The sequence below is a fragment of the Dermacentor andersoni genome, chromosome 1 (assembly GCF_023375885.2).
Source record: "Dermacentor andersoni chromosome 1, qqDerAnde1_hic_scaffold, whole genome shotgun sequence".
Lineage (NCBI taxonomy): Eukaryota > Metazoa > Arthropoda > Arachnida > Ixodida > Ixodidae > Dermacentor > Dermacentor andersoni.
Genome location: NC_092814.1, coordinates 103,375,269 through 103,400,477, shown reverse-complemented (window position 1 = coordinate 103,400,477; position 25,209 = coordinate 103,375,269). Strand labels below are relative to the sequence as shown.

At 41.6% G+C, this 25,209-nt stretch overlaps 1 protein-coding gene across 10 annotated transcripts in view; it reads left to right on the top strand.

Moving 5' to 3' along the window:
• Nucleotides 1–4,481: 4,481 nt before the first annotated feature.
• Nucleotides 4,482–25,209, top strand: part of Wdr59 (WD repeat domain 59) — a 113,750-nt gene continuing 93,022 nt past the window's right edge. For 2 of the 10 annotated variants that reach the window (XM_055061858.2, XM_055061859.2), the window contains exons 1-10: nt 4,482–4,825; nt 5,131–5,180; nt 5,630–5,759; nt 9,225–9,313; nt 9,431–9,511; nt 9,573–9,610; nt 9,726–9,814; nt 9,984–10,100; nt 16,011–16,088; nt 16,195–16,354. In XM_055061858.2, the coding sequence (XP_054917833.1) occupies nt 4,505–4,825; nt 5,131–5,180; nt 5,630–5,759; nt 9,225–9,313; nt 9,431–9,511; nt 9,573–9,610; nt 9,726–9,814; nt 9,984–10,100; nt 16,011–16,088; nt 16,195–16,354 (1,153 nt within the window). In that variant the 5' untranslated portion in view covers nt 4,482–4,504. The remainder of the gene's footprint in view (nt 4,826–5,130; nt 5,181–5,629; nt 5,760–9,224; nt 9,314–9,430; nt 9,512–9,572; nt 9,611–9,725; nt 9,815–9,983; nt 10,101–16,010; nt 16,089–16,194; nt 16,355–25,209) is intronic. The other 8 variants (XM_055061857.2, XM_055061855.2, XM_050193379.3 and 5 more) reach the window with 6 other exon arrangements.

Genomic DNA, 25,209 nt, shown 5'->3' with positions numbered 1-25,209 from the left:
AGCGGCGGCGCCTGCCGTGAGGGTAGGATGAAAAAAAAAGAACCAGAAAGTTTGCCTTCGTGCATATCGGTCGCCTCCAGCGTTTTCAGGTAAACATTATGCAGTAAACATAAGCTGCAGTTGCCGGGAAGCGTAGGAAGCAGTCAGGGATCTTTGAATGGTATCGCGTTCCACTCCTAAAGGTGAACATTAAACGGACAAAGGAGCAATTTTCATGGTACCTATATTTTAATGCAATGGAAAGCTTACCGGTCAGAGTGTCTAATCACGAAGTGGTAACGCGGAACACGCCATGGAGCATTTTTTATCAGAATTTTTTATCTGCAGTGAGGACGTAGTCCTTCACTGAAAGCTTGCTGACAGCGGTGGTGGGTGAGCGCGGTAGTGATTATACGCCGGCGTTAGTGGGAGACAAGTGCGGCCGTAAGTGTGACAAAGTATTCTGTCTAGCAATTCAACGTTCCTGCGATTCATGTTTTCCGAAGTGTTAAGCATTTCTGCGGTAATAGCTACGTGTTTTCATTTTTTCCTGTCCAACTGCTTTGGTACTTAGCTCTTTCCCTACCATGGGGAAAATAGGTGTATTTTGTAGATTACGCCAGATTTCTTTCTGAAAGAAATGCTGCACTGAATATTTTACGCAATACATAAGCAAAAAGCAGAATGAATACACTTTTCACGCATAAAGGTTTTATTAACGAGATGTATGTCATAAAAAGACAAAGTGCCAGAATCAAGATTGTGGGATAAAATTGAACAAAGTCTGTAAAGACACGCTTGCGTCTACTAAGAAAAATATCTAGCAAAAATTATGAGATATACAAAATGTACGTATTACTGTATAATAGGCACTATCTTCGAAAAAATCAAAATTTTTCATTGAACAGGTATCCCACTACAAAATTTAACTGCAAGCATTACAGCAGGGCGTGGCGGGCTGTTTTGTATCGTCGTTGCTATCAGAGTCCGACGAATAGGCAGCATCCTTAGACTCGCTGCTGCTCGATCCATTGATAAAATCAGCCGCGGACCCACGGGAATCGCGACATCTGATCTTTCGAAGCGCACGCACCGCTCCCGGAGGCAGCCATCTTTGCTTTCTACTTAGACGATCGCGGAACTTCGGAGCGCATTCAAAGATTACCGCCTGACGTGAAAAAATCTAACTGCTTAGAAAACAGAAATGTGGTTATCCTCATTCGCGTCCAATGGCGCAGTGTGTCCGTGAGCGGCGCGGAAGGTCTCGAAAGCCGCTTTTCAAACTATCGTTAGCGGGATAACTATGTCCGATGGTGCGGTATACAGAAGGAGTTAAACAATCAAAGCGAAACCAACCGGATTGAAAACGAAGCGACGATTTTACACGTGACACGCAGTTCAGCGTGTTGGCGTAGCCATGCGTGCGCTTTTGATTTCCGAAGCATAGAATAAAGCGCAAGTGTCTAATATTGTAGCAACCGCAATTTTAAGCAATAATTATGTTGCACTTAATAACAGCCAGCATACTTACAGTAATCTCATAGACTACATCCGAAGTACCAATATTTCATTGCCAGGCCTCGCCACTTACTGGCCTTTGAGATTTTTTTTGCCAATTTAAAATTATAGCCCTACATCAATTGCGAACAGCGTGCCTGGTTCTATCACTAGAAATCGTGATCCTTTCATTTCCATCAATGTCTTACAACACATTCTGCCCAGTTGTCAGTCGCTTTAAGCGACCTCCAAGTTTTTTGTTTTTTTTTTTCATGCTTACATTCGATATTCATTTCGACACGTTCTCCCTCCGCACCGATTCGTTGGAACTTGAGTTTCCGGGGCCAACAAAAAGGTCTTCTGTGTACAAGCATGATGTCGCTGTTCTGGATGTCAAGGGTCGACCATCACAGCGTCACGGACTTTTTCTTATGACGGGTTGTGCAAAAAGGCATTAGCGCAGTCGAATGTCAAAATGTATATACAAACTAAAATAGCTATATTGGCTACAAATTTGTTTTGCTCTTTTTTGTACTTGGCTACATTTGGGCTACAGTTTCTCTAGCTTTGGGCTACGCCGCCTTGTCCGACCTGGCAACACTGCTACAGAATGATCTATACCCGGATAATTTGACCTTACAGTGTGGCTCCTGTAGCATTATGACATCAGGATGTTCCTTATTAATTAGGTGTTGATGTAAGTGGGATCTTTTTCTACTGTATCCGCGACAGTTCCATTGCCAGATAGTATAATGGTCGCGTCGATCCATGGTGGCAGTTACAATTTTCCGGTTCCCGCCACCGTAGATGGCGTGCGTCTAGCGTATGGACAACTTTCACGGGGGAACTGCCGCCGTGGTATGGTATGGTCGCCCCTTTGCACCGCATGAGGTGCGACAAAAGAAAGTTGATGTTACTACAATAATTCCCTATAAAATGTGACAGGGACTTCTGCGCAAGCCTATTTTTTCCAGTGACTCTAGGCAAGCCCTCTCAACCCCCCCCCCCCCCCCTTACGTCAATGAGATGGCATTGAGAAAATCACAGCTATGGAAAAAAATTAAGAAGGCAAAGCCTCCTATAAAAGCTATGCCACCTTGTTTCCATTGAGCGGCCGTGGCTATGCTATGATTCACCTCAGTCACCGTAGCCGTGACAAGGGGCGTGCCCGTTCCGTTGCGACCGGGTCGACATGTGCTGATCGAGTGGCGTCGTCGCAGACGAAATCCATCCGCGTTTATTGTTAACGAAACTGGTTAGTAATGCCAACAAGCGTGGTTAATCAACTAAGCTCGTTGTAAAAATGCTAGCTCTGAAAAATTTAAGCGCGAATGAGCCAGCGGTGCCAGTGGTCTAGCAGGTCAGTATGCCTGGAGCTCCATTTATGCAAAACTCAGATGTAATGAAAGACAATTCGAACGGAATTGGTACGTCTAAAGGATACTTGAAGGGCGCAGGCCTTGTTGAATGGTCAGCGAATACTTCAGGTCGTGTCATTTTTGCACGTTATGGCCATGATTTTTCCGGCGTAGTGTTGAATTCGGTTGCACGTGGGTGCACCAGGGAGTACCTCGCTGGTAAATCCGGCATGTAAAATTTGAGTAACAGATGAACTGCACGTCAGCAGGCATCGTCGCTTGCTCCAAGGCTGCATTACGCAAACCCACAGGTACGACCCGGGCGCAATAGTAAGTTGCAAAAGTTCCGGCTGTATGCTGCTGTTGTCACACGGCAACCATGCAAAGTTCAGAAAAGCGTCTGTTGCTCTGATGGCTACTGTGGAGCTCCAATTCTCTTCAGTGACATTAAATTAAAGTTACTTTTGCCAGCTAGGTGACCAGACTTTAAAGCCGAATGGGTCATCGATCACCTGTAACTATTATATCATCATCATCATAATAATCATCACCAGCCTGTTTTATGTCCACTGCAGGACGAAGGCCTCTCCTTGCGATCTCCAATTACCCCTGTCCTGCGCCAACCGATTCCAACTAGCGCCCGCGAATTTCCTAATTTCATCGCTCCACCTCGTCTTCTGTCGTCCTCGATTGCGTTTCCCTTCTCTTAGTACCCATTCTGTAACCCTAATGGTCCAACGGTTATTTAACCGGCGCATTACATGACCTGCCCAGCTCCATTTTTTTCTCTTGATGTCAATTAGAATATCGTCTATACCCGTTTGCTCTCTTATCCAAACTGCTCTCTTTCTGTCTCTTAACGTTATGCCTAGCAACCTTCGTTCCATCGCTCTTTGCGCGGTCCTTAACTTGTTCTCAAGCTTCTTTGTCAGTCTCAAAGTCTCTGCCCCATATGTCAGCACTGGTAAAATGCGCTGATTGTGCACCTTCCTTTTCAATGATAACGGTAAGCTTCCAGTCAGGAGCTGGCAATGTCTGCCGTATGCGATTCAACCCATTTTTATTCTGTGAATTTCCTATAGCTTCCTACTAAATTTTTAGTAGGAAACTCTATGGTTGTGGGCGTCTGCCACCGGTGAGATGGCCTGCACAGCGCAAACACTCGTTCTTTGTTGCATCATGCCAACATATGCTTCATCATATAAAACTAACTTCATTCTTCTCCAGCACAGAAGTCAACTGAATACACTTTCAGATCGGATTATAGTTAATGGTTGTTACTGGCTCAAGGGCCAGGTGAGGGGAAGAACGCCAAGGCAATATTTCAGATCTCGTGTGTATTATGCACAATCAGTACTTGCGCAGGTAGCTAGCAATTTTCTTGAGCAGGCAGGTCGGAACGATTGAAATGGGGGTGAGGAGTAAGCAGATGTACAGCATGTTTTCTTCGTTTTCACTAGTTTCCTTGTATAAAGTGCCTTTTGCTCAATTTCTCCAAGCGGGGTACGAGAGGTACGATGTTTACTTAAGATCGTGCTGGTGGGAATTGACTGCAGGCTCTTAAACGCTAAGTCTTCATTTTTCTCATCAACACAACTCCCCAGCACGCACGCGACCCGGGAACTCCTCGTGCAGGTACGCACGAGCGTCACGCGGGCATCTGGTGTTCCATGTTCCACAGAAGTGCATCTCGGTCTCGGAGACAATTGCTTGGAGAGGCAGGACCTTTGGAAGTCTCCGCGTGTCTGCGATCTACCTGTGAGCAACAGATCATTCGCATCCTCTGTCATCTCGACAGCGAAGTGCCCATTATGCCTGCCTCGAAGCCACGCTCCAAACGCGTATTTGGCGAAATGCGATGTCGGCGCGATGTGGTCGAGCAACCCCGTCAGGGCCGCGTCGGCGGCTCTTCCCCACAGCCGCTTCATCCGACGCCGAGCATGGCAGCAGTGAATTTGTCCTATGTTGTCTCGGAGCACAAGGATCTGCAGGTATTTCTCATAATTTGTTGTTTAACTTTTGCATGCAGAGAGCTTCCTGCGATACTGCTTGCCTCCCAGTTTTTGCTGTCGGAAATAAGGTGTTTACAGACAGCACTCGCTTGGTTACTTATGTAAACATTGCAACCTCAGGTCGCAGTACAAAATTGTTGCCGTTACCTTAAAACATGAAGATAGCGCTTGCTCACAAAGGAAACGATAACGCGCTCATAACGACGATGTAGCTGTCAGCCAGTCTGAGAAGCAACTTGTCGAACAGCTGTAATGTTATTGGTAATGCGTTGGCTCCTTTGCAGGCTACTGCGATGGCCCTGGACCCTGACGGACAATACGCCGTTTTAGCAGGGTTAGTATGGGTTACATATAATTTAAGCACTAGTTTACCTGTGACATAAATTCGCGACTTTAGCAGGGAGTGTTAGTAGATTATTAGTATGCCAAAAATTGTCCAATATGTGCACCGTAAGATTTACTTGTATTTAAGTGTTGTTTTCCTTCACGTGAAACAGAACAAAAAGAAAGAGAGAGAGACTAAAAGAAAGGCCGCAATGTTAAATCTTGTTTGACTTTCCGAAAAAGTACCTTCACTCTAGATTACGTGGAGGTCGCGGGTTCAAATCCCCACCGCCGCGGCCTCACCCCGATGGGGGGCGGAATAATGCCAAGATACTGGACACTCATTTGTGCTCACTTGGCGAGCACTGAAAATGAAACCTCGAGCTTGAAGTGATTATTTTCACTGCATGGTTATTGCTTGTTCAGAAATTTGTGACAAATCTTGCTTGACATCTGCAGGCGTCGATATATTGCTCTTGTGAACTTGGACTCACCCGATATCACTGTCAAAAAGAGTGTGCGCCAGAGCAAGTTTGAAGTAAGCACTGCAGAATGGAATCCACATCTTGCAGACACATTCTTGCTGGCTGTAAGTAACTGCATTTGTTCATGCTGCCATTTAAACGAGCAAAGCTTATATACATATTGACACACGTCGGATATTATGTCTTCCACTCGAGCCTTAAGTCTCTTGTGCAGTTATTTTAAGAGTGGTCACCAGCATAGGACTTATGGGTTAAAAAGTTGTCTTGCCCACTTTCACATGGACTGAAAACAAATTATTATGCTGCACTAGCCTCTGTCACTGTCACTGTCAGCGCTTCTTTTGTTGAAAGCTAGCCGGAATCTCATTTGCTATGTTTCAGTTGCATGCCACTTGTGAAGGTAGCATGGTGAATTTTCTTTCATGTGGAGCCTTTTTACAGCGAAGCTGTATATGGCTATGGTTCCATGTATTTTTCGTGTTTGTGTGTCAACAATAAAAAAGGTGAGCGTAGGCTGATCCCGGATATAGTGCAATACTGGGCCCACGAGCGGCAGAAGGTGAAACAGGCTTCAAGCAGTCCACCTCTAATAATAATAATAAATGAAATAAAGAAGTCAAGCTGTATATTATTTTGTTTGTGCGTCAACAATGAAAAGGTTAGCGTGGATCCATCCCGGAGATAGTGCAATCCTGGGCCGACCTGCGGCAGAGGTGAAGCAGGCTTGAATACTCCTCCAATAATAATAATAATAATAATAATAATAATAATAATAATAATAATAATAATAATAATAATAATAATAATAAATGAAATCAATAAATCAAGATGCATTGTTTCAAGTCGATGGTTATTCTGGAATAGTTTGTGAACAGCTCATGGACTCATGAGCAGGAGGCCATGACACTTGCCATGTACACAAAGGACGAAAAGTATGTACACCCATACGCCCTTGACTTGCGAGAGGAGAATGCCGCTGACTGTGGGGATGTCTGTATTGTACAAACGAGAGACGAAATTGTGATACCCACTGTGTATGTATCTCCGGGCGCCCCCTAGTGTAATATCGAGAAGTTTCCATAGGTTAAGCTGTGATGACACTATCCCTGTGATCATCATTGGAGACTTCAGTGTGGACATTTCAGGACCAGACAATAAATGTTTCACTCAGTTTGTGCTAGAAGAGTTTGGTTTGAAGTGCCACACCAATCCAAGTCACTCAACTACTCAACATCAGTTGAGTATAGGTTTAACTTTGGCCAAAAATCTGTCTAAGGCTGTTGCTGAACCAATCAGTATATCCCAGTAATCACAAAGCTATCGTCACTACCATTACCAATTGATGAAAATTATTACATGTACCCTTGTCTAACCCTGTGTGATGTGCTACAGCTTCATTGGTCATCCACCTTAGGTACAGAGTGGAATGGCTCTTTAATTTTTTTTTATTAATCATGCATGCAACTTTTCATCTGGTAAGCCTAGCTAGTTAAATGTGTTGTAGCAGTTGTGTTTACAGCAGCGGCAGTTGTGGCAAAATGAACGCTGTATTACAAAAATTTATATTTCTGACTACATAACACACACAGTTGCAAAAATCGAACTGAAATATCGTTTTTAGTTTTGTTTGTATAGAATACTGCTGGAAAGGAACACTTCAACCAAGCGTATGGTGTTTCGTTTTTAGAAACGAATTCACATACTGAATTGAGATATTGCTTCATGTTTCACGAATTCTGGAATATTCTCTAATGTAGTATGCCAGCATGGCATAATTGGTAAGGGCGTGTGAACAGTAACTGTTGAGCCTCACTCTAATACAAATTCAATAGCATCAAAAGCAAATTGAACAGAATATTGAATATTTTTCTAATAGTTTTTCAATAATGAACAGCCTTTTTCACCGTAATATAAACCAATGTTGACTTCCCACTATGCATTAAATTATTAGGTTTCTGTCATTACACTTCCTATTATGAAGCGCACCTAATCAAAAGCTTGAATGGAGCATAATTAACAAATAAGCAGGATTTTTTGTAGCATGCGTGGTTGAGAATTAGTAGAATGCAGGTTTAAACAGCAGTCTTGTCAGCCTGTTAGCATCTGCATATACTATATATATATATATACTTTTGAGAATGAAATGAAATTGCACATTCCCTGCAGCAATGGTGGAGCGAATCACATTTTCTCTATGTGGAATGGCAGATGGTGCCACTATAATAACAAGTAATGTTGCAATCGAGTGTATTCAGATTTCATCCCAAGAAAACACACAGTTGCAGCATCGATGAATAGTACCACAGAGTACCCATTGCTAAATGTCATGTCTGCGCGAAATTTGAGTGCAAATAATTGTGGTATACTGTAAATGTCGGGCTCCTTTAGGCATACAGCATGCTCTAGGTAACTTCCCATTCTTTATGTCCACATGTGGCAGGAGTGACATTTGCTTCATTTTTGCTTCAATTTCATGTTTGATTGTGCACAGTTTGCAATGTTGAATATTCAAAAACTATTTCAAAAATATTCTAATTTCTAAATAGTGGCTATTCAAATAGGACAATATCTGATTCATTATTCAAAAGGTTAAAATATCTGCACACCCCTAATAATTGACCACGAAGGAGTGTGGAACATGGGGGTCGTGAATGAATTCCTGCAGCCTGGGCATGTAGCTAAGAATTAAGAGATGCGCTTCGACTTGTGTGTATAACCACTACTGTGCATGTTGTAGATTCAGGTTGTGTGATGAGGCTATTAGAAAATTGAATTTTTTGTTGTGGATTCCATATTCCATAAACACGTCACTGATTGTACATAGAGTCATGAAATACATAAAGTGTTTGTAGCAGTGATGTTTTCTGTCTTCAGCTAACATACTTGGTCACATTCCTAGCATATCAGAATAGAAAGATATAGTCCTTGTGATGCAGAACACTATGCATCTTCGACGCTGTACACTAAATGCTTTGAAAGCATTATTCATGCACTGGTTGGAGAGAGAGACAGAGGGGGGAGAGAGAGAAAGTTCTTTAAAGAAATGCAGAGAATTCTGCTGGTGTAAGTGTAAGTGCCTACATGCTACTCTGCGTAGGGAAGGGGATCGGGAACTTTCTCTTTGAAGGAGGCGGGCAGAAAAAAAAATCTAGAAAATATATTGTCATGGTATGTACAGGTGAGACAGAGGTAATGTTATTGGATGTAAATAGGCTAGAGCTTGTCAGTTAAGCCAGTGAAGGCATTAAAAAAGAAAATTAAAACTTCATGTTTCTTTGAATACGGGAAAGGCATGGGACCTAATATGACTCCTACATCTAGTGATTCTAGGGAAGCAGGCCCCGTTCTACTGGTTGGAAAATGTAACCATCTGATGTCATGTGTGGATGTACAGTTACTATTGTGTGTACTTGGTTAGAGTTCTCTCCTTGTAGGTTATTGTTTTTGTTAGTGCAGTGAACTATGATACTTATCTTCACAAGAAAATAATGTAAGGTAGAGCTCTCGGCATTAACAGACAATTTTTTTTTTCTCATGTTGATTAAAAAGCTTTTACACCAAATTTTCAGTGCAATCAGAATGTGGAGCTTCTGACGTGGTGCAATGGTGAGCTGCTGTCAAAGCACACCATATTAAAGGCTCATACGAGGGCTATTAGGTAAGCACTTGTGTTTCCATGTTTCCAGTCGCCACTTTTTACAGTGCACATGCGAATGCCTTGCACAGTTATGTGGAGCTTGCCCATGAGACCATAACTATGTTACACTTCTTTCAGTGACATCAACTGGTCACCATTTGATGAAAATCTTTTCGCATCTTCGTCATATGACACATATGTCCACATCTGGGATAGCAGGTTGGATAATTTATTTTTCTACGTTAGTTGCAGATTCATTAACTTCTGAATGTGCTTGCAGGGACCTGCGGAAGCCCTACTTATCCCTGTCTGCAGTCAGTGAGTTAAAAATTCATTTAAGGCTCCCATCAGTCATATCAGGCTTGCTCAAAGTTTTCCTGTGTTTGGTACTGTGAAAGCCACCCACCTCTTTATGACAATTACACATTTTTAGCTGGCGCCAGCCAAGTGAAGTGGAACAAAGTTACACAGCATGTCCTGGCCACTTCTCATGATGGTGACGTCAGGATATGGGACACGCGGGTATGTACTTCTGTCATAGGTATTTTCCTCCTGTGACCATTTTAGTGCTGACTTGTTGAGACACATGGTCATGTCTGGTGTGCTGCTTGTATGCTGAGAATGTGGTGCTAGTATTTATATCTACTAAATTTTCTTGCAAGCCAATTAAAATGTGCGTTTCTGTTTTCAGAAAAGTGGCAGTCCTGTACAGTACATAGCAGCTCACTCATCAAAAATTTACGGACTGGACTGGAGTCCAGCAAGTGAGCACCAGTTGGCAACTTCTAGTCAAGATGGAACTGTGAAGGTTGTATTTTAAGTCTTTAAAGCCTCGTGACATTTTCACCTGTTGTAATTCTTATCAGAACGTCAGCATGTGAACTGCCTTCAGAGAGGATATAAAAGTTAATAGGGCTTTGATGGTCATTTCATAGATGATGCTAGGAGAGCAATGCAAAGTCTGGTGGGTGTGTTGCTTAACTGTTGTTTATGACCTTTATGGTCATAAACACTTACCCACTTAGCAGTTGCTCCAGTTGGAAACAATTTCTCAAATGTAAGGCACTGCAAAGAAATGCCAATTATGTGCACAAATGTGTGATGAGAGCTTTTTAATTTCTCCAGACCATCTGCATTCTACAGTGGTCTGTTAGTGGTATTCTGCCTGAATACCCTGCCGCTGAAAGTATTCTCCCAGAAGAGGCCAGAATTTTCATTGCTCATCCTACAGTGGACTTTCTCCTTGCACATTTTGTTGTCTAACACATTTTGTTGTGTAATCATTACAAGCTGTGCAGCCCCTGCTGTTACTTGCAAGATTCTTTAAAGTGAAATGTGGCCTGTGATTCGACTCCTCTTTGCACCTGACTGTGTGCTACAAACCTTATAAAAAAAATGTCAGGTACACGAGCAAAGTCGCCTGTTTAAAATGCAGTGTACATAAATGACAGTTCGACATAGCAGAAACTTGCCTAAAATAAATAATAACTAGCAAAAGCAATAAAAGAGAATCATCTGTAGAACCACGTGTTGGCATACAGATGCCCACCTTCCCATGCTTTTTACTATTGAACACTTGATATTGTGCATGCACCATATGCTATAGGTATACCATGCCAGTATGAGTGACAGAGCCAGTGGTCCCTCTACTGGTACAAGTAGCCATGGCAAGCGAGGTGTTCTGTGTTATGCAGCATCTCGTTTTACACTGTGTATACTTTGGACTGAATAACCAGAAAAAGGAAGGATGCAAACCTTGTAAAAGTGAGACAGCAGAGAAGGCAGTGTTTGTCATGTTTAACAGATGCTGTTCCCCTTGGCAATCTGTAGAAGTTACAGGCACAGTGAACCACAAATATTGTGGTGGTTGGCCACAGGTGTTGAAGGCACTTCAGCTGCATCTCTGTCACAATGCAGGCAGGCTACTTTCTTGCTGGGACATAGTGAGGGCTTGTGGAAGTGTTCAAAATAGTTTAATACTATTGCAGCACGGCGATGTCGTAGAAGCGGCACCATGTCCAAATCGCAAATGGCGAGAGTAAGGCATAGGGCTCAAGTACAAAGTGAGTGTGACAATTTGCAAAGGATGCCAGAGAACTGAGTGGTTTGTTATTGGTAGGGAAGTGTGTAGATCCAAGGGAGTAAGGAGCAGAAAGCCAAGGATTTGGAAGTGAGGCAACAAAAGTATACTTTATGAAGGTGTGTGACCTTGTGGTGCATCGTAAATTTATGCAGAGAAAATGCCTGATGAACCATGCTGCAGTGAGAAAACTTGAGGCATGATTTTAGCAAAGGGGAGCGCTGAAGCGTTGCTGAAGAAGGAGACGTGGACAGGAAAGACGCCTTTCCTGTCCACGTCTCCCTTTTCCCCAACGCTTCTGCGCTCTCCTTTGCAAAAATCATGTCATACCAACTAGCCCGACAGCTTACTATTCTAAACTTGAGGCATTCCTGGGGCATTCTAGTGCTCCCCTCCACATTTAGTGCTGTCACAGTTGATAACCTGCGAACTTCTTGGACATAATAGGTCTACAAGTTCCCCCATCCTTAATACATTTCATGCATGATAGCCAATTTTTGCACCATGGACTTGATCAGAATGTCTCAAGATCTATGCAGTGTGTGCTTGTCATGTGCCCGTCTCTTTCTGTCCTGTGTTTTCACACTGTTTTGTTATAATGCACTTGTAACAATTAACTTATTTTACCATGGTTTTTCTATGAAATGTGTTTTGTTTTTTATGAACTACATGAGACTTTGTTCCAGGAGTGCAAGCACATAGTGATGTTTCATACCTTGTAGCTGAATAGTATATATGTGTACCCTTACATATAGTCTCTAGAGACTATATTCACTTAATACAAGAAAATGTTCTTACTGTCTTAGCATTTAAAGAATAGAATGTTGGTCGTGAGCTCATTAAAATAAGAAAAGGGTGTACCTGTTATTTGAAAGTGTGCAGTATTACCCATTTTGCACAGTGTTATTGATGTATGCTGCTTGAGAGCAGTAAGGGGGGGGATGTGGGACTATCGCCCAAAATACACATTTTGTAATTCAGTTTTCTTTTTTATTCTGCTTCTTGTGTTATGTGTGCTGCTAGAAAAAGTAATGTTTAGTGCCCTGCAATAAAATAAAGGTAGTCTTTATGGAATGCTCCCAGCCACTCGGGAAAGCACGGAGGAAATAACTGTTTTTTTTTTTTCTTTAATTGAAATGTATAAATAATAAGAAATAGGGAAGTGAAAGTGGATGAAAGGGTAACTTGTTGCCTCCGGTTAAAAGGCTGTGCCAGATCTGCTGCCATTGCCCTGAGTAGTGCTGGCTAATGGCCAGGGCCAAAATATAGTGCGCAGACATGAATATCCAAAAAAGTGTATGGTGGGATAGTTATCGCCATAGCTCAATTGGTAGATCATTTAGTGAAGAGATTGTAGCGTAATAAAAACAAACACCAAGAACAGAGGACCAGACATTACAAGTGCTGCCGTGGTGGTAGAGCGCTGCAGGTGTAATGCGGAATATGTGGGTTTGGTTCCCACCAGCGACAAGTTGTCTTTTTTTTTTCCACTTTCATTTCCCTTTTCCTCATTATTTGTACACGTAATTTTTTTTTTAAAGGAACAGTTATTTCCCTTGTGCTTTTCTTGGCTTCATTGTCTGTTGGCTTCATAATCGACTAAGTAGTGACAAGAACTGCCTTTGCGCTTGTAACATGGCTTATATCAGCTTCTGAGTACCCCGAAGTTTTAATGGTGACATGTACACTTTTTCTCATTCGCCACACGGCGAGAGTGTTCCAGCAGCACAGTTACACAACCTAAAAGCAGCATAAGAGTACATCAGTCACAAATCTCGAAATGTCTAAACCTACAGCTAACAGACGCACCTGCATGCTTGGTGCGCTTTCGTTCACTTCATTGCATTGAATTTTTTTTGCTGAAATGGCTAGCTTGTGCATTTGTTGTTGCACTTCTGATTTCAATGTTCTCTGATGCTGGAGGCACAATTTAAATTTTACAGCGAAGCTGTGAGCCTCTAGTTGGTTGGGATTTTTCGTAGGCTCGTTCTGTGCTCAACCAAAAATAGTACCACCACCTAGCGGCTGCGGCGACTCAGACAGACCTCAAACAGTAGCTGGAAAAGGGCTTTGTCTGAGTTTCCATGTAACAAAAATATTGTTATGCGCTATTCCTGCACACTGAAACATTCATCCTGCCATTTTCTCATATATTTGAATTACAATCCGAAGCTATCATGTCTGCAGCTTGTGTGTAAGTCGTGCTTTGCGAATTTTCTGATGCAACTTACTTTGAAAAATTCAATTCGTTCAATAAGGCATTTGCACTTGGCAGAGCTCCTAGAAGAATGAGGATGTATGCTGCACTTCTGCACACATGCGTGCGTGCGTGACGTACATGGCTTGTGGTGGTCGTGCTTGTCTAACGTCCTCTAACGTCGGCAACAGCTTCGCTGCACATCCACTTTCACAGGGTGGAACGGAGACGGATTTCTTGTTGTTTGAATTTGCGGTTTGATTGGTTACAAAAACAAAATTTTTACTTTTCTTCATCTTTATTCCCAGTAAATGTAGCAGCAAGTAAGGCCACTGAATAAGGGACCAATATGGGCTCTTATTCAGCTGCTGCATTCTGAACAAAGGGAATTTGACTGTTCTATTCTTTCATCTAACTAGGGTTGTTCGAACAAAATTTCCTAATGTACTCAGGTACAAATATTCAAGAAAAAACAACTTCCAAGTATTGAATCAGATACTGACCATTTTCTGATTTTTAAACTGTGAAATATAGAATTTGTGTGCCGTGCATTTGATTAGAAAATGGTTATTTACCTTATTTTTTGCATATATATAATGCCCTTCACAACTGGACTCCCGTTCAACTGAGGGGCTTACAAATGATAAACAGCTGCATTTCGTTATCTTATGCACTATGACAATGACAGTAATGAATTAAGGAGACAGCATCTCACCAGAATGCTGCGTTCCTTGAGTGAGGCAAGCATGTTACTACAGCCCCGCACATTGCTTCAATGGGATGCAAACAGTGAGGCTGCCCAGTTAAACTGTTTTGCCTAAATCGAGAGAGATTTTCGTAGGCTGCCTGCAACTGAGGCTTTCTACTTGAATGATGGGAGATTGTTGAGCAGAAGTGCACCATGCGTTTGCTCAGGAGCTGGTGCCTCTGCACTAAACTGTAGCACTCTTATAGGAAATCATTTATTAGATTCTCCACTTGCATTGGTCTTGCTTGTTACAGCAGCACAACACGTTACAGCAGCACAACAACTGATCGCCTCTGCCATCCCGAGCTCCCCTTCACATGCAGGATTGTGCTTCATCTGCTTTAGAAAGTGCAGCAAGATATGCCAGGCAGTGGCTATCATCTGTATACAGATAGATTTTACACGTCCCCTATCCTTGTGGAAGAGCTACTTTCGCAGAGTGTATTACTGACAGAGACTGTGATGACAAATCGAAAGCAAATGCCCCAGAAACTCAAGAAGCTGAAAAAAAAAGGTGAAGTGGTGGCTTACTGCAAAGGAAACTCATACATGGCGCTTGCCTGACGAGACAAGCATCAAGTGACAATGCTAAGTCCAGCCCACACTGTGTCCACGAAAAAAATATCAAGGAAGAAAGCTGGAGGAAAAGTACTGACACTAGAGGAAGCCCGTGGCGATATGCGACTACACCTAAAATATGGGTGCAGTTGACAGGGCCAATCATTGTTGTGCAAGTTATGCATTTTCTCGCAAATTAATGAAATGGTGGAGGAAGCTTTTTTTTTTTTTGCTTCTTGAAGTCTCAGTTGTCAGCAGCTTCGTTTTGATGAGGTTGCAGATCCTGAAGCAGGGACAGAAAGAGCAGCAACAGCTGCAGTACCAGAGGAACCTGATAGAGCAGCTGGTGGGTGACGTAAGGGCTTGAACTAGGAAGCGCAGCCCATCTGCACATTTGGACTGCAAACAAAGGCTGGATGGAAAGCCCCATTTCAAATACAAGATGCCTGGCCGAAGCAGCAAGGACGGTGCTACTTGCATTGACAGGAAAACGAAAGGGGGCAGGAAGGAAACAGTGTTCTTCTGCAAAACTTGCAGCAAATATCCCGGACTGCACCTAGGAGAATGCTTTGAGTGCTTCCACACACTGCCCAAGTATTGCTAAATGACACGGGGACAAAAAACTGAAGAAATAAACATCCTCTGAATTTTTCTTCCACAATGTTCGTTTTATTTTGCAGTGCCCAAAACTGATGAAATAGTTTTGGACCGGAACGACCAGAAAGTGGGTACAAGTTTTGGAGCTCAAAGAGTTAGACGCTGGAAACCTAATAAGCCCATACTAGCATATTTGATAGGCTGGATAGAGTTTTCAATTGTAGATAGTTCAGCAAATCAGTTACTAAAGTAATTACCATGCTAATTAATGTCTGCTCAATTATCATTTCACTGTTTTCTACGTACCAATATATGGCTAGAAATAAATGTGAACAAGTTGTTTTAATTTTCTTTGATGTGGAATGGTGCTTGAGCTTCATAGGGTTAGCTAGACAAGAGTGCAGAGCATTGTGTGCAGTAAGCTGTCGCCATGTTATATGCAGCTCTGCTAGATTTGCATTTCAAATGCTGTCTGTTCATGACGATTTTGTTATGACTGTAATTTTTATTTCTGATTGGAAGCTTTACCTTATTATAGTTCTGGGATGTGACAAATCCGAAGAAAGTTGAATATACGCTACAAGCGGGAGCACCTGTGTGGAGGGCGAGGTACTTGGTAAGGCAGGTTTTATGTTGTATTTGTTAACCTGTTAAGTAGTTTTCACGGAAAGTTCTCTCAGCAAGTTAGTTTTTAGGCATCTGACATGTGCATCTCATTCTAGCCCTTTGGAGATGGCCTCGTCACAGCCTTGGTTACCAAGCTTCGGAAAGGAGATAAGAACCTGGTCATCTGGAGTAGCCTTCGCACAAGCATGCCAGTCCGAACATTTCTTACACACTCTGATGTTGTGCTTGAATTCGGCTGGAGGCAGCTACGACACGGTCAGTAGATATTTTGTCTAACTTATAGGTAATGATGCATTCTCTAGCATTAATTACTTTAGCTATTGAACAGCTATAGCTTTCTTAATGTAAATTTTTAGATGTTTTAGCTGTTTTGTTGGCTTGAAATTTTTCATTTTGGGTTAGACCATTTTTATAAATTTTTGTTTAGACATGCCGCAAGTCACATAGTCTTGTTTAGCGAGTTAGAAATACAAGGATACCCACTGCAGTAGCTTAGTGACTGGCATTGTGCTGCTGAGCTCGAGGTCGCAGGTGCGATCCCCACCGCAGCGGCCACATTTCGATGGGGAAAAAATGTTAAAACGCTCATGTACTTGATTTAGGTGCACATTAAAGAATCTAAGGTGGTCAAAAATAATCCTGAGTATTGCATGCCTCATAATAAGATCTTGATTCTGGCACATAAAAGTCCAAAATTTATTTTTTTAGAAATACCAGGCTACTGTGTGTTCTAAAAAAGAAGGCTGCTGCTGGTTGTATGCTTTGACTTGTACCTTTTTAGTCAATATTGCGGTACATTACATAATGCATAGGACATCGTTATAATTTAACCAAGATCTTCATTTGACCTGATCAATAGCATGAAAGGCGCAGGCAAGCAAGTAAGTAGGCTGTGTTCTAGTGGCATAACAAGTAAACGGGAGATGCAGGCAAAGAAGCATGTGTGGAAAAAAGAAAAGACATCCTGATGTGCAGCGAGTACACAACTGAGTGCCTTAACTTGGGAGGTATAAATAATATGATATTATAGCAGGGCAAGGAAAGCAGTGCTAACACAGTTTCCCTTTTTCTAAGTTTGTCATTACTTCACTTACCTTGTGCACAGAGTTGTGTATGTCACAGCAAGTGTAATTGAATTTCCCCTGTGTGAGAGCCTCCGAATCAGACTAACACCAAATGAGCCTTGCTCAATGTGACACTGAAATTGTATTGCGAAAGGGGAATTAGCGTGCTAGCAGCAATTTACTTATTATTGGGGTCAAGCAGGACTGTATACACTCTCTCTCTTTAAGGATACAAAATACCAATCATTTGCAGAATGGGATTTCCTGCAATAGTAAAGAAAGTGTTTTGGAATCACCATAGATCGTTGGGGCCTTTCCTCTTGCATTTTTAATCTTTTATGTCTTCTACTTTATTTATTTATTTATTTAACAATACTGTCAACCCCTTTGCAAGGGTCCTTACAGAGAGGGTTATGAAAAAAAAAATATAAAAGAAAAGAACATGTGCAATAATCACAAACACAGAATACATCGAAATCAAGCGGCGCATTCGCACAGATAGTCATCCAGAGTTTTTTTGAATTGGGACTGATCAGTATGTTCCACTACACACATCGGTAACTTGTTCCACATTTCAATCACGTTGGGGAAGAAGCAGTAACTGAATGTATTAGTGTGAGTGGTATAAGCTTGGATAGATCGGTTATGGTTGGTTCTGGAGCTTCGTTTGCCAGGTGCCAGTATGTATGTTTCCTTCCTAATATTTATTTGGCCTTGGAGTATTTGGAATAATAATTTCAATCGATGTATTTGTCTACGCGTTTCTAGCAGGTCCAGTTTAGAAAAAAGGAGCATTTCTGTGACTGAATCAGTCCTTCGATATCGGGAGTATATAAAGTGCACCGCGTACTTCTGAATTTTCTCTAGTTGTTTCTTCAAATAACCTTGATGAGGGCTCCATACCTCTGACGCGTACTCAAGAAGTGGCCTTACAAAAGTTTTGTAAGCGGCGAGTCGTACATCGCATGTAGCACCCTCAAATTTTTTTCGCAAGAAAAATAACTTTCCGTATGCTTTTGAACAAAGATTATTTATATGTATACTCCATGATAAGTCTTCTGTTATCGTTATTCCCAGGTATTTAAACTGACTTGTATTCATCAGACACTTGTCACCAATAGTATATGGAAAAAAAAAGATGGCCCCTTTTTGTGTGGTAATATGTGTATGTGTTGATTTAGAATAATTTATTTCCATACTCCATTTGTTGCACTATCTGCTTAACGCCTTTAGACAGTTATTAAGCTTAAGTTGGTCTGCCGTGTTTCGTACTGTAGAATAATATAAACAGTCATCCGCGAACAGTTTAAGATGTACATCTGGTTCCATCACAGCAGAAATGTCATTAATATACACCAAAAATAAAAGCGGTCCCAGGACAGATCCCTGCGGGACTCCCGAGAGTACCGCCAGTGAGCCGGAGACATGACCATCCATTCTGACCACCTGGTTGCGATTCATTAAGTATGCTTTAATCCATTTTATTATAGTGGCATTAAGGCCGGTTATTTCCAGTTTGTAAATCAGCTTTTTGTGTGGCACCTTGTCAAAAGCCTTGGCAAATTCTATGGCGATTACGTCAATCTGCTCTCTGGCATCAATCGCCATTGCGAAATCATGAATTGTCTCTACGAGTTGTGTGGTAGTGGAAAGGCCTGTTCTGAAGCCATGCTGGTATGGGTAAAGTAAACAATTATTTTCTAAATGGCGAATGATGTGCTTAGCTATTATGTGTTCAAAAAGTTTACAAGAAATGGATGTAAGAGATATAGGCCGGTAATTATTCACTATTGTTTGATTGCCGCCTTTAAACACCGGAATAACTATTGCACTGCGCCAATCTTCGGGTACAGAATGAGTTTGCAATGATTTTTGAAATATAAGTGTCAAGTAACGCGATGCCCATTCAGCATATCTTTGAAGAAACTGGGTCGCTATGTCATCTGGTCCATACGCTTTTTTTGCATCTAAATTCAAGAGCTGCTGAAATACGCCCTCCTGTGTAATTATGATGTCATCCATTTGGCTGGGCTCTGTGCTTTCAGAACTAACATCGACGTCATCATCGTTCGTGGTGAACACGGACTGAAAGAAGTGATTAAAGTGTTCTACAATATCTTTTTTGTTTATCAGAACTTGATCTTCTTTCCTGATTTCCTGTACCTCTTCCTTTCTACCACTGAAATATCGCCAAAACTTTTGCGGTGATGTTCTGAGGAAGCGGCTAAGCGTGTCACTGAAGAATTTTTTTTTAGAATCGTGCAGACACTTGTCACCAATAGTATATGGAAACAAAAGACGGCCCCTTTTTTGTGTGGTAATATGTGTATATGTTGATTTAGAATAATTTATTCAACTCAGCTCGAAGTCGCGAAACCTGAGTAGATTTATTTTTGCTTTTACGTAGCCTTTTTATTTTTATTTTCATATGAATTATGTTCCTGGTCATCCAGGGGCTTCGGTGCTTTGTCTTCTTTACGCGTTTAGGGATATAGGTGTCCTCGCAGTGTTGTACAATTACCTTAAAGTTCTGCCACAACTCTTCTACTGTTTTAGTATGGAAATCAATTTCAAAGTCAGCAAATGCAGAATCCAGGTAGTCAAGGATGGAAACATCATCTGCGCGTCCATAATCGTTAATGCGTACAGGGATGTAAGGCCTGAAACAAACACTTGTTCCCACTGTGATTGTAACAATAATCATCTTGTGGTTAGAGATATCATTCGCAACGTTAACAGTATGAGCACCTATTTTATATGACACAAACACCAGATCCATCAATGACCGCGATGTGGCCGTTACTCGTGTGTCTTCTTGAACAATTTGGTTTAGATTATATATGAACATAAGTTCCAATAGCTTCTCTACTCTAGATGAATCGGAGCCAATAGTACATGGGTTTTGTCAATCTATGTTATGAAGATTAAAATCGCCGGTCATTATTAATCTCGCGTCTGCTTTGACATTTGCACGTAGGAAAGTGTTTAGGTCTTCCAGCAACCCAGGCAAAGCAGAAGGTGCGCGATACACTGCTCCAACAATGTAGGCAATACCATGAAATGTAATCTTCCACCAAACCGTTTCAGGAACATAGCAATCAATCAATACAGCAGATACAGAGTTTTTTACTAAGATACAAACGCCCCCGCCACATGTGTCCCTGTCTTTCCTAAACATTCTATAGCCGGGAGGAACAATACAGTCATCAGATATATTTTTAGGTAACCACGTTTCTGTTATTACCACAACATGTGGGCTTTGTGAAAGGAGCAGATATTCTAATTGTGTAGTCTTATTTACAATACTTCGTGCATTCAAACTTAAAATGCGTAGCTATATCTGTGATGACGAGCCCGAGGTGTTGCCTATGGTATCAGGATCATCAGTGCCACTTGGCCGATCTGACCTGTGCTGTTGTCTGTTATCAGCCCTATGCCCTAAGCTTTTAGACAGCAGGCAGCGTTCATTGCGGTTGTGATCCCAAAAATATGTATCATTGTTTATGCGAAGTTTATCATGAACGAGCAGGACCTTTGCTTTCTTGGCCCTGTCTGTGGCTGCGCTTTCCCATTGTTTTCTGCGTATATCTAATGTTTCTTTGGCATAGTCAGAGCTAATACGCCAAACAGTACCTTTTAATTGAGCACCTTTTTTCAGCAAGCTTTCCTTTTCTCTGATATCGTAAAACCTAAGAATAACTGGTCTACATTTTGTTGGTTGGGGTTTACCAAGGCGATGAATTCGCTCAACTGTATGAACCTGTACACCTATAGTTTTTTGAAATATATTCTCCAGAGCAAGTTCTTTTAGTTTTGACTCTGTTTCTGCACCATAGTCAGTCCCCGTTTCAATGACGCCAAAGACTAACAAATTATTACGCCGGCTCCTGTTCTCGTAATCGACTAACTTTGCAGCCTGTTCTTGAACTGTACTTTCTAAATGCCCAATCCTGCTGTTCATTGTATCAACTGCATCAAAAAGGCTCTGTATCCTGTCTGTATTTGCGCTCAGTGTGACAATTTCACTTTTAATGTCATCCATCTTACGAGCGAACGCCGTCTGATTGCGAATAATTTCTTTTAGCATTTCGTTTACTTTGGGTGCGGGATTCTCCTTAACATCTCCCGCCATAAGCAACAAAAGAAGCATTGACCAGCAGTCGTACAAAATATCACAATACTTGCGAGGGCACGGCAAGACTATCAAAAAGCGGTTGTCGCTACGATAAACAACTATATTGTCCATAGCACTTGCCTGCAAAAGCAGTAGCAGTGGCTTAGGCATCTTGTTCGTCAGCCAGGTGCCGTGCCCTCTGAAGCGGATGTCGCATCGAGGCTCCTTAAGTACGGTGTCGAGTGATGACGTCACACTTGCGGAACGTTGATCAAAGATGGTGCAGTCCACGGTGTCATTGCCACGAGGTACTCGGAAGAAAGCCAGTAGTCCGTTGTTCGTTGTTGTGGTGGTGAAAATCCACGGCAATACCTGCAAAAGCAGTAGCGGTGGCTTAGGCATCTTGTTCGTCAGCCAGCTGCCGTACTTTGTTATTATTGTGCTGCTGCGATAAACAAGCAAGGTGTTAGTCAGCATTGGCCTTGTTACCTGTGTCTTTTGCAGTGTTTATTAGCCATAAGGCAACTGTTTACAGTACAGTGCATTTTAAATGTAACTTTTCTTTATGCAAATCTGCATACACAGAGAAAGACAGTGCACCTCATCTTATGAAACAGCACCAATAGTAGTGAGACCAAGGGAAGAAAAATCGAGGCATCTTACATTTGCACATTAGTGGAAGGAATTCAAGGAGCTATGGCAGGCTTAAAGTGTTCCTGCTGATGTCACATTGAAAACCAATAAGATCACATGCCTAAGTTGCATCATTCACCCATTCCACAAAGAATGGACAGGTATGGGAGAAAACGCATAGAGAGGCATTGCTTTGACCAATAGAAAGGTGAGGTTGTTAAAACTTATTCATAAATTACGTGGTTAAAAACAGCCTAAAACAGCTCTCTGACCTTCAGGACAAAGTACTTGATGCCCTCCCAAACATGAACAATATTCTACAAAAATATTATTGAATATTGTCAAGCAGTAAAGTTCCTTAGAAAAGTATTCTGGTGCTACCAATTCTGACCTATCCCCACATTGAAAACTTTAACCACATAAAGCCCAACATATAATTTTTGCTAGGGTAACTTTGATACCTGAAAATTTAGAATTAATTATAGGTAATGTAACACAAAGCCTGTAGTAGCTGCTGAAACACGATTTCCGTCTAGTTGTAGATAGTTCATCAAACCAATAAATACTATATTAGCTAATTTCTTACGTAAATGACCTCTCAGTGCTTTTTTGTATAAATGTCTCAGCTGCCAGAAATAAAGGTGAATAAGTTCAAATTTTCCTTGATGTGGAATGGTGTTAGGGCCCTGTGGGGTTAAAGATGTGTTAGCGTATGCAACAGTCAACCCTTAGTGTACTGTCAACATAACAACTTGTTCTCATCTCAGGTATAAAACCCGCAAGCACCTTCAGAATAATGACACAATGATTAAAAGCACAGTGATTGTGTGCGTGAAATTAAATAAAGTTTTACCTGTACTAGCTGTAATGTAATTTATATGCTGGAATGTTTGTTCTTCCACAAGCAATACATGGTGAAAGAGGACAGCCAAAAAATGTTGGATTTAAATGGACATTGTATGGATACAACCTAGGCACTGCCCAAAACAGTTAGTGAACATTTTAACCTGCCAGGTCACAACCCCTAAGAGTTTTCTTCATATTCTACAACTGAAAGTATAGAGAGTCCAGAAGTTTAAACTCTAAAGGAGTTTAAAAATACCTTTTTGTAACTTCTCACATGCATAGCAAATATGTAGAGCTATCTACAGTAGAACTGCGTTCATACATTTTAGAAAAATCGTGAGAAAAAACATACTAACCGGGAAAATGTGCGATCCAAATAACTAAAAAAATTTGACAGATTCAACTACTGTTGACATCTATGTAATGCGTCGTGCAGATCGTTGCGGCACGAATCGCCGATGCGCGTCGAACTGGTGATGCTCCAGTGGCCAGAGACGCAGTTTGTTGTTTTCCTCTTACGTGGTGTTTTAAGAGGGCAATGGGAAACCGAAACAAAATCGAGCTGGTGGGCAACGCCGGATGCCACCGAAGCGAAACGTGATGCCCACACATCGCTCCGCCTGCAGCAGGGAATGGCGCCGCGTTTGGATTATCGGCCACTAAAAGCTTGCAGTACGCTTCCAATGGCACTACGCACCACAAGCTGTAAAACAGGTAGGTGAAGATGCTTATCGCAATAGGTTTGGCGGCGATAGATGTGAATGCGACGTGCGACGACTCAGGCGGAGATTCGCTGGTACCGGAATAAGAAGCTGTGCTACGACCCTGGAGAAAATTTGCTGCTACTGAAATGAGAAACTCAGTGCGCGCAGTCGTTATCATGTGTGATGGGCGGGTGAGTATTGAGGTGAAGCTTCCGCGGCAGGCACCTATATACTGTTCTCGATCGTGCGCGCCTCGCGCATTTTCTTGTTTACACGGGATCCAGGGGCAGGAAAACGTATTTGATCGCAGTTTGGCAACATACTGAACGTTGGTGTAGAAAAATCGTGTTTTCCGGGAACGTGTGAACTGGTAAAAAATTTGCGTAACTTTATTGGGACATTTTTTTGTGTTCTCGATTGTGAACGTTGGCGCCTGGAAAACGTACGTAACGCAAACGTATCAACGAGGTTTAACTGTATTAGATATATTTTTAAGCTGACCACCAAAGCTACTTCTTTTACCTTGAGCACAAAGCTTTTTGCAAAAAATTATAACTTTACAGTTACTTTTCAAGCAGTTGGCTGACGCTTCAAAGCTTCAAATATTTTTCTACTATACTATGTCAACCATGTTACCATTCTATATTTAATTTGGGGATTCTGGATTTTCCGGCATTTCAAAAAAAAATTCAAACATTGCAATTTTAATGACTTTTGCCAGTACCAAAACACATAAACTATTCAAATATTTGAAATATTTGTTATTTTGGCAGTCACATCACTTCATTGTTTTGCCATACACACCATTTGAATGACTGGATCATACAATGTGCCTTTGAAAATAAAAATTGATTGATGCCTTCTGGCTCAGCAGGATAAGAACAATAAATTTTTGACAAAATGCAAGAAAATTTATGGGAAGAAAAATAAACAGGGAGAATGAATTTTTAACTTCAACAAACACATGGAAATGTTTTCAACTATATCCGTGACGGTCGAAAAAACGCTGGTTAATTAGGCATGGAATGACCCTGTACTGATGGTGAGAAGGCATTTGCACTTAACTTTTGCAGTTTGCATCTGGCAAAAAGAGATAATCTTATCCCCTGCCCCATTTATGTTTTTTTTTTCTCATAAGCCATTTTTTACTATTATCTTATTTAATAACTATCATCCTTAGTTGAATTCTAATATCTATTTAGTTTTTGTTATATATTTGATCAATCTCTCTTCTCTCTCTTTATGACAAAACATATTCATATTCATTGCTTTCATTTCCCATTTGAACTTTTTACTCTTAACCAGACCTATTGAGACTACTCAGTTTCTTTTACCCCTCTTTAAAATTTCTGATGAGAAACATCTTTAAAAAATTGGGGCCGCTTGCTGAAATCGTATGTAACAAAAGCATGTTATAGCATTATCACTTATACCTTTGCAAACCATATTACCTACACACCTTACTTTGGTATCGTTGTGTAGAGGAAAGCAGCCGCTACTTGATCGTGCATGTGTTGCATGCACAGTTGGCGCCCTTGTTGCACATGCATGATGCAATAGGCACTCAATTTAGCCTCTCGCTCGGCATTCAAAGTGGCCTAGATTGACAAGCAAGTATGCTTGTCAATCTGAGCAGAAGCAATCCTGTCTGAGAGAGCTCACTCAACCATAGTAGGTATATACCCTAAAATTCTGAGCAAGCACCCCTACCCTTGCAGGTGCTTCCCCCCTCCCCCTCCACTTCCAAGT